This window comes from Nanorana parkeri, unplaced genomic scaffold, assembly GCF_000935625.1.
Source record: "Nanorana parkeri isolate BGI_ZX_2015 unplaced genomic scaffold, ASM93562v1 scaffold325, whole genome shotgun sequence".
Lineage (NCBI taxonomy): Eukaryota > Metazoa > Chordata > Amphibia > Anura > Dicroglossidae > Nanorana > Nanorana parkeri.
The window spans coordinates 1,096,119-1,106,490 of record NW_017306593.1 but is presented as its reverse complement, the minus strand read 5'-3'; the positions used below and the strand labels follow the sequence as shown (position 1 = coordinate 1,106,490).

Genomic DNA, 10,372 nt, shown 5'->3' with positions numbered 1-10,372 from the left:
GTCTATAGTGTTTTGTTCATTATTTATAGATTATTTTAAATTACGGTATATTAGTGGGTTTTATTTACTAGCGCTTAGTGAGAGAAAAAATATATTTTTAATTCCCCTTCTCTCTAGCAGAGAGGGAAGAATTAGTGCATTCTTATCTTTTATTCTAATCCAAAAATGAAGTGTATCAGTGCAATTTACTCATTTAGATTTGTCTTATCTTGTCAGTGAATCTAATTGACTAGTGGGGGATTTCTTTCTTTTAGTGTGTTGAGTGTTCCCTAAATCTGCCCAATTTCCCTCTCCCTTCCCCTCTCCCTCATATCTACCTTCTGGTGGAGACTACCGGCATACCTTCTGGTGGAGACTACCGGCATCTGTAGCAATGCTTATTGGGTCCCCTGAGCAATGATATGCATGTAGATGGAAAGTGAAATCAAGGAGGCTAAAGATTTGTGGCACCAAGATGCAAAAAACTAATCTAAACAGTATTTACAGTAAAAAGAAAAAAAGGTAAACAGTCATCTCTTTAAAAAACAAAAGCCAAGTATTCATGATATACACACACTTTAACAAACTGAATAACTGCAGGCTATGGTTTACATCAACTTTAACCTTTGCTTAGGTTTGCAGCCCCTTCCCTCTTGCCAGTAACCATTTCAGCAGCAGCGGTTATGGAGACACAGGCTTTGCTTCTGTGCACAGGGAATTCCAAGGCAGTTGCTGGCTCTATTAAACAGTGCTGAGAGGCTCCAAAACAAGACCAGGAGCATTAAAATTGTTTCAAGCCATATAAAGCAAACAAGAATGAAACACTCTTTATATGCACACACAGTATAGCATACTTTTTAATAATTTCTTGTTGAGAAATCACAGCTCCCTATTGCCCAGTATGACTGCTTAATCAACAAATGAGAATATTCTTTCAGCTCAAGAGTTCAGCAAGTGCAGAGTCAAGGTCAGGATACAGGAAGTTAAATCCACTCTGCAGAGTCCTCTCTGGGACAACTTTCTGTCCCTCGAGCAGCATTGGAGCTCTGTCACTTCCCAGCAGCAGCTGCACAGCAAAGGCTGGAGTGAATAATAATGTGGGACGTCCCAACGCCTTACCCAGGGCTCGAGTGAAATCAGCATTAGTATCTGAGACAGAGGAGGGGGACACTGCATTCAACACTCCACCAACACCTCCTTCTTGCTCGATTGTGTGGCATAACAATCTGCAGAGGTCATCAATGTGAATCCAAGGGAATGGCTGTCTTCCAGAACCCAAAGTACCACCAAGACACAACCGGAAAGGCCACAGCATAGTGGGGAGGGCACCCCCACTACGACCCAGCACGACACCTTAAAAGAAAATAAATAGACAGTACTCAATCCACTAATAACAGTCTCAATTTGACTGCTGGTTATCAGTATAACAAATTCTAAAGTGAACATTTCTCAAAGCTACTTAACTCACAATTTGTGCTCTGTATCTCAGATATTTCAGGGCACGGAGGTAAATGAAGTAAGAACAGCAGCCAGGTAAATTGTGAGTGTTTAAGAAAACTAAATCATCATTTGTTATTACCACAAACCAGAAAAACCTGTACTTGAGCTTCAAAAATAGTATTAATAGGGTGTATTAAAAAATGTAATCTAATAAAAGATTTTAAAAGGCTCATCATACTTTAAAAAGTATAAAAGAAAAGACTTTCGAAATGTACTCAAAATAAAAACATACGATAATATAACAAAATAATGTGCTGGAGGAACAGTGCCATCTACTGGTAGCAAGGTATACTGCACACCACGTTTTCAAGTGTAATTCCACTTTTGCAGTCAAATATGAGAAAACCCCTCTAGCAGTGTTATTCACAAAAGGGTGAAGAGTTTGGAGAAGGCAGGAGAGGTGAACAGATTCTAGGACAACAGAGCTGATGTGGAAAAATTCCCCAGTTCAGCTATGTTGTCCTAGATTGTTCCCTTCTCCTGCCCTCTCCACCCTTTTGTGAATAACCCTGTTCTTTTGGATGTTGCTGTGGGGGAGGGGGGCATTGGACAGACTGCAACTTTACCTTTACAATTTCAAAATGGCTGTTTCCAAAGAAAGACAAGGGACACTCTGTGCTTCCTCTCATTAACATACGATGCTTCTAGATCTTTAACCCATTGTTAGGACAGACGATGTTCAAATCTAGTTTATAACAATATCTGCACAGTACAGTGCAGGCAGGGTTAATTATGGTAACCTCTCCACCTGCCTTGAATTTCAGAGGAATACTCAGTTTACAGAAATATGAGAACACAACATGCAAGTAGCAATCTTTAATGTTTGTTGTGATATGGTATGTGAAAAGCTATGCAAAAGTGGAAATACACTTTAAGGAAGCTCTACAGAAGAGAATCCTGGAAAAAAAAACATTGGGGGACATTTATCAAACAAAATGCTACATAATTAGTCACAAAACCAGGCCTCCTCTTGTTCAGCAAAGTCTTGTTGGCAGGCTTACTGACCTCTGTGTCTTTTTTCCTGGGAAGCCATGTGCGATAGTTTGCAAAGTTTTACGACAGATTTCTAAAGATGTTCGAAAAAGGTTCCCAGGCTGTTTGACGCATGTGACGATTGAATAAAAAGTGCTTTACTTCTTGCACATATCATCGAGTGCTGGTGACTTTTATTATGGACTGTATCTGACACGGCACAATCCGCGTTGGCACTTCAAGCACCAACCTCTCATCCAAGGTGTGTACACTGTATGGAGTGCAGGGGATTTCGTATTACCAAAAAGGTTCCCAACGCACTCCTTACTGGTATGTCCCTTTAAAGTGGGTGCTGCAGTGATAGTGGATGGCGCTGCTTCAAATCCAAATTGTAAAAAGGCACAACAAGGTAAAATCTTCAACACGTGGTCATTTTATTGATGTACACACATCTCGTTATACAGCAATGTTTCGGGGCCACTCAGCGTCCCTTCATCAAGCATGACCACGAGTGGCCCCGAAACGTTGCTTTATGACGAGATGTGTGTACATCAATAAAATGACCACTCGTTAAAGATTTTACCTTGTTGTGCTGGTGATATTAAAAAGATGAGAGATTTTCACTCCAAACAGATGCATAATTAAGAAGGGGTCGGGGTCAGGTTTTAGCCTGTCACAGTACGACTTTAGAGCAGCTGAGGGAAGAATTTATGGCTCAAACTGTAACCTTATGATAAATCTGTCTCACAGTTTGTCACACTGCTTCTGTTTAGCACTGTATTGTATCCTCAAAGAGGAGAAAGAGATATAGGGGAGAGGTCTTTTACTAGGGATAGCCAATCACAGTATTCCCGTGATTGGGAGCCGGTCCTCCCAGCTCCGATCCTTAGCCTGAGACCAGGGTATGGAAGAAACAGGTTAACCATTCCCTACTTTATCCAAAAGGTTTACTTTCATTGTTGTAATATTATTATTGTTTTCTGATCATGAAAGGTAATTTAAAGGAGAACTATGAGGTGAGTGCTTTTCACTCACCTCATAGTTCTAGCCGACCTGTGACAATGAGACTGTCACAGGTCGGCTCAGTAGATCGGGAGGTGAGCGAACACATACCGGTGTTCGCTCACTTCTCAATCCTGTCACTGCAGAGAGCCGTGACAGGGGAGGGGCTGGATTCCCCCCTCCCGCTCCGATCCGCCAGCGCTGACTGGCAGAACGGACGGGGGAGGGGGGGTACAGCTGGCTCTGCCTCTAGATAGGCAGAGCCAGCTGTCAGTCACGCAGCTGGGCGGATCCAGACATAATTGTCGGGATCCACTCCGGCGTCTAAGTATACCGCGAGCTGTAGCTCGCGGTATACTGAGCTTAGGGTGACGGGAGGACGCTAGTTTGTGTCCTCCTGTTACCCTAAGGAGAGCTATGGGGAAAAGCCCTAACCCCATAGGTCTCCTTTAAATAAGCCAACTAAAGAACAGTTCAGATTTAGGTATAAAATATAGTTGAACATAATTTGAAGTAGCTACCAATCTGGGAAACCTCTCCACCTCCCAATGTTGTATTTTAGAAACTTCTGTTTACATACCTGATCGCACTTTTGTCAGCTGTGTATCAGATTTGCCATTGACTAGTGGCAGCTGTGCTACATCCTCCCAGTCCTTTACTAGTCGGGACAGAAAATCTGCATCTCCTCCAGGGCTATCCTCTGTATACTGTTGTGTCTGACTGGGAGGATAATATCCTGTAAACAAAGAGCAGATCAGATTTGTCATGGTTTCTACAAGACCGGATCCCTGATTTGCGTGGCCCCCCCACTACAGAAGGCATTGCAATGCTGCCACTCTGACCAGCTAACAGTTTCCATAAAGAAGAACTGCAGGATTTAAAAAAACAAAACAAAAAGTAACCCTTGCAGTGGGGCTACCCCCACACGGCAAGGCTTAAATGCTCCTTTTGGTGTAGGGGAGAACATGAAGATATGCTCACCTGATCCTCAGTACTGCTGTCATGATTGCTCACCTCTCTTTACCTTTGCTCCAGCTGTGGTATGCTCCTTGGAGTCCTCACATTTAACATACCTGCATTAGTTGCGATTAGTTATGGGTCCTTAGACTACTAGAGCCCGAGGGAGAAGATGCTGTGGGGACCGGTCTAGCAGTCAGGCGGGACTGAGGATCAGGTGAGCAAGTTTTCTTTATTTTAGCCCCCTAGACCAAAGCAAACACTTAATGCTTGACGGGTGGGCTTAAAAAAAAAAAATTAAAAAATATAGGAATGTATCTTTAAGCTGGCCATATACTAACAGATTCCTCCATCCATGCTAAACATTGTGGATGGATGAATCTCCTGGTGTGGCTATTGTTTTCTGACAGCCAGCAGCCACCGTTGGCAGAATACATCAACAGTGACTGCAGCTGATTGGCTGCAGTCACCACGAGGCTGAAAGTTTTTCACTCATTTCCACATTTGTTGAGCTGGCAGGGTTGCCCACTGTAAGAATTTTGGCCGATTCACAGGAGTGTATGGCCAGCCTTAGAGTCCAAAAGACGAAGTCAACATGATAATCATGAAAACTGATTTTACGTGATGCCACCCCTAGACTGCACAAACTAAAGAGTCTCATCTTGTGTTTAAAATGGCAGAGCACACAAAGAGCTAGCTGTGCTACATCCTCCCAGTCCTTTACTAGTCGGGACAGAAAATCTGCATCTCCTCCAGGGCTATCCTCTGTATACTGTTGTGTCTGACTGGGAGGATAATATCCTGTAAACAAAGAGCAGATCAGATTTGTCATGGTTTCTACAAGACCGGATCCCTGATTTGCGTGGCCCCCCCACTACAGAAGGCATTGCAATGCTGCCACTCTGACCAGCTAACAGTTTCCATAAAGAAGAACTGCAGGATTTAAAAAAACAAAACAAAAAGTAACCCTTGCAGTGGGGCTACCCCCACACGGCAAGGCTTAAATGCTCCTTTTGGTGTAGGGGAGAACATGAAGATATGCTCACCTGATCCTCAGTACTGCTGTCATGATTGCTCACCTCTCTTTACCTTTGCTCCAGCTGTGGTATGCTCCTTGGAGTCCTCACATTTAACATACCTGCATTAGTTGCGATTAGTTATGGGTCCTTAGACTACTAGAGCCCGAGGGAGAAGATGCTGTGGGGACCGGTCTAGCAGTCAGGCGGGACTGAGGATCAGGTGAGCAAGTTTTCTTTATTTTAGCCCCCTAGACCAAAGCAAACACTTAATGCTTGACGGGTGGGCTTAAAAAAAAAAAATTAAAAAATATAGGAATGTATCTTTAAGCTGGCCATATACTAACAGATTCCTCCATCCATGCTAAACATTGTGGATGGATGAATCTCCTGGTGTGGCTATTGTTTTCTGACAGCCAGCAGCCACCGTTGGCAGAATACATCAACAGTGACTGCAGCTGATTGGCTGCAGTCACCACGAGGCTGAAAGTTTTTCACTCATTTCCACATTTGTTGAGCTGGCAGGGTTGCCCACTGTAAGAATTTTGGCCGATTCACAGGAGTGTATGGCCAGCCTTAGAGTCCAAAAGACGAAGTCAACATGATAATCATGAAAACTGATTTTACGTGATGCCACCCCTAGACTGCACAAACTAAAGAGTCTCATCTTGTGTTTAAAATGGCAGAGCACACAAAGAGCAGAGAGATGAGAGAGAGAGAGAGAGAGAGAGAGAGAGAGAGAGAGAGAGAGAGAGAGAGTTCATGTGTCCTGCATGTAAGACGTAAAAGCATGACAAAGCACATGGAGATTGCATTAGACTGTATTGTGTTCATTATTCTGATTAATGATTAATTAATTAAATTAATGATGGCTGAAGACAGAAACATATACTTATTTACCCACTCCAGTGACTAGAACCCAAGAGTGAGGGGGGATCTCGGATTTGGCAATAGCTTCACTGAGGGTACGTGTAGTTTCGATTCTACTGGCAATAACTTCCTGCTTAAACTGCTCTGTCCACCTAGAAAAAAGAAGAAATATCATACACTGTGAGCACAATTATGGACAGTCTTCACATTTATTTTTAGTATCTGGATAAATGTACATATTGAAAACAGCTAAAATGAAATATACAATCACTAAGGCAGACACAAAGGAAGTCAAGAGTTTGTCTAATAAAAAGATTTTAAATGATGACTGGAAATGTTTGTCACAGGTTGTAGAAACTATGGAAGCTGTCATTGCGGACATCCCCCAAAATTGCTCTTTTCCTAGATATCATCTTGATCCTATGACTACAATAGATTATGAGGCAACGACCTATCCCAGGTATGCAGATCAGGGGTTCTGACATCTCACTAACTTTCTTGCATAGTTCTTGATCTACATCAGTGGATTTGCAGGAATGAAAGTCAAAGACAGCCAAGCAATTAGCAGTCCGCAATGTCAGCCCTCATATTTCTCTCCACAGAGATTTCTTTTAACAGGTCAGTCCACCTAAAACAGATATAGCTGTTTTGGTTGATGCTGGAGAGTTAAGTCACCTTTTTGATATCATTGGGGGGACTCTATTGGTAAGATAAAAACATGAAGCGCACAGCTCACCCCTATCATGCATCCCCGCAATCGACATTCTGTGCGCAGATGACTCTCTTCCGGAGTCATAGGCTCAAAAACTGTGGAACCAGCACACGATCATTTTTCAAAGAAATTCAAACTTTATTACACATGCATCTGTACAAAGCACAACCGCTAACGCGTTTCTGCCTTACTCAGCCTTAGTCATGGTCATGACTAAGGCCGAGTAAGGCAGAAACAAGTCAGTGTTTGTTCTTTGTACAGATGCATGTGGAATAAAGTTTGAATTTCTTTGGAAGATTATCGTGTGCTGGTTCCACAGTTTTTGAGCCTATTGGTAAGATAGCCCCGCTCTCCTTTTTTTAAATTTCATATGATGGAGAGAGTAATAGGAGATGCTGGCACATGCAAAGGTGGGTAGGAACACACCAACTCCCAGATTGCAGGAACATTTTGAGACTTATCAGAAGCCAGAGACTGAGTCAGCTGCCCAGGTTCTTCCTAGAACTAAAATGTCATTTTATGGTGGCCTGTCCCTTTAAGTTATTGCCTACTGGTGTTCAAGCTTATATTGGAGTTTAGAGTGGCTGCTGTCAAGCTGGATCACATGACTTTCTGTATCTCTCATGGATTCTGAGGATAAGAGAATACAACCAGAATTCTCAGTTCTGTGATATCTTCCCTGTAAGGTACAATAAATACATAAATGCAAGATCCAGCTGTAAAGTGGTTGACAAACCAGTTAGTTTTCCCACACCTAAAATATAGAACATCATGACCAGCAATTTTTTTACAGAAAATACACTTTTAAAATAAAGTCATAAACACATTTTGTTATTCTTTCATTTCCAGGTCAAATGATTTTTCTTTTTTTTTTTTTACACCTCAGCATGGCCTAGTTCTGGGGCTGGGTTAAGCACTGGGTCACCAATGGCTTCTTCGGGCCCACCCCCCAGGCCATGCAGAGGGGAGTGGAACTGTCAATAAAGCATCTGATCCACTTTGTATGCCTGGGGGAAGGTGAAGGCCTGAAAAAGCTAAAACAACATCACCAGGAAATGTGACCGACTGTGGCTTAGCATAGCCCCCCAAACAGGTAGCTAGGATTACACCCCACAGGAAGGGATTTGCTTAGCAGAAGAAGCTGCACATGTGATTAGCAATGACACCAGCCATTTGAAAGCAAGTTTGATTGAAAGCTGAAATCGGCTCACTAGTAACTTTATCAGTTATTACCAGAGGCATGCCTTAAAAGCAACAGTTTTGAGACAGATAAACTGGTGGGTCTAGTTCCCCTGTAACATGATTGCATGCCTTATTCCTCGCACACCTCTTACCTTCTTAGGGGATTCAGAACATTCTCTCCAGCAAGGTTAACGACTGCATCACATGGTGGTAGACCCTTTTTGGTGACATCTACCTGTCAAAACAACATTACACAAAACTAAGAATCAGAAAGCAGACTTCAACTTGTCCTTTTAGTAGGCAGTATGCCCTTGTACCGAACCACATTGTTCTCCAAAACAGTAAAGCAGTGCAGTCTGCTCAAGGACCTGCCCTCAGTCTGCTGACTGGACACTGAAGCAGCAGCACACTGCTATGTGCCCATCACCTTGTGCTTCTGCACTGTGCAAAGTAATACAGTCCTGTCTGGCTCAGAGTACGGATCTATATATATATATATATATATTCATGACCCGAATTAGGAAATCACACATTTGTAACATATCATTACAATACATTGCTACCAAAAAGTGGTTTATACTGAAATTAGGTGATTTTGGGTCTCTTTACTATGTACACAATAAGTCATTGTAGCATTGAGCACTTCTTTTTTTTCCTTGACGGATTTATTTTGCACAAAAGGTCCCCTAGCACTGTGATGGTGAGATGAGCATCTCCAAGAATTGCAAACAGTACACGACTGTAACCACTGTTTAAGGAACACTATACAGGTTTAGGATCAACTTTAAATTATTTACTTTTAAGAATATAGAGGATGGCGTTGCTGATCTTTTTTGGAAAACGATGGTCGCATGGCTGCTGCTTCTTGCAAAGCCACCAATGCAGAATAGCTATGCCCCAATGAAGGCACAAATCCTGATCTGTATACCTGTACCCTGAACTAGTATTTAGGCAAGTGACTCAAGGTATTGAAGCCTGTGGATCATTAGAACAGTCAGACAACTAATATTTTTCAAAGTAAAACTCAGCAATGGCAGCCTACATATGTTCTCACTACAGATTCCTTTAAAGATAACAATGTGGATGTAGACTCCATACACAGACAGAAAGTGCTGCATAGGCTGGGACAGTGGTAGTAATGCGAGATTAACCTGAAATGGATTGGTGTCACGGCACTGCTAAAACAGCAAAAGGGTGGAAATGTCTGACCTTATTACAGAATACTTTTATAGTAGAGTGTATAAACAAATGTAGACATTATATTCTGTTGGATCTGATCTGTTAAACAATGAAGAGCTTATTAAATGTTCATATAATGGAAAAACCCGGGTCACAGTTGACACAACATGAGTTTTATTCAAGTCGCAAACAACCAGCAGATGCCAGAAAGACAAAACTATTTGATTTTAAGCAAGTGGCGCTCTTCACATGGGCACAACCTTGCAAGGGGTGATATTTATGCACCCGGGAAGGCACAGGTGTTCCCGTGCAGCAGCCTGTTAAAATCTATGACAGGCTGCACCGATCTTTATGCACATCTAAGTGTTTCCATTTGTACGGGAGCAGATGCACAGCTCTGAATACAGTCTGTCTGCATCCATTCCTGCAAGGATGTAGATACTGGGGTGTGCATTAAGATCAGTTCCGCCGCAGCCTATCAATGATTCTAACAGGAAGCGGCACGGAACACCTGTGCTTCCGTGGGCCCCCTGCATGGATGTACTGATCTGTACGCCCGTGTAAATGAGGCAATTACAAACTATGACTGGAAAGAAATTGTCGGAAAAAGGCACAAAAACTCCATAAAGAGCCCATAAGGGAAGTGGGGAGAGCAGCTAGGATGGCCTTGTACATCTGTGAAATGAAACCTAGAGTTCCAACAGCTGGTTTGAAACAATAAACATGAAATATTCATATTCAATACTTCATATGTATGTGTGACTAAACAAATGAAATGTTAAAAGGAGAATTATGGGGTTAAGGCTTTTCCCCATAATTCTCCTAAGGGTAATGGGAGGACACAAACTAGCGTCCTCCCGTCACCCTAAGCTCAGTATACGGCGAGCTACAGCTCGCCGTATACTGAGACGCCGCAGCTGAAGCGGATCCCGACAATTATGTCTGGATCCGCCCAGCTGCGTGAGTGACAGCTGGCTCTGCCTATCTAGAGGCAGAGCCAGCT

The 10,372-nt window shown here is 42.7% G+C and overlaps 1 protein-coding gene across 1 annotated transcript in view; it reads right to left on the bottom strand.

The window, feature by feature from the left end:
- Positions 1-818: 818 nt before the first annotated feature.
- The window catches only part of SDR39U1 (short chain dehydrogenase/reductase family 39U member 1), a 14,081-nt gene continuing 4,527 nt past the window's right edge, over positions 819-10,372 (bottom strand). The window contains exons 3-6 of the mRNA XM_018558205.1: positions 8,343-8,425; positions 6,327-6,448; positions 4,034-4,189; positions 819-1,332 (exon numbers count right to left, since the gene is read on the bottom strand). Coding sequence (XP_018413707.1) covers positions 914-1,332; positions 4,034-4,189; positions 6,327-6,448; positions 8,343-8,425 — 780 coding nt within the window. The 3' untranslated portion in view covers positions 819-913. The remainder of the gene's footprint in view (positions 1,333-4,033; positions 4,190-6,326; positions 6,449-8,342; positions 8,426-10,372) is intronic.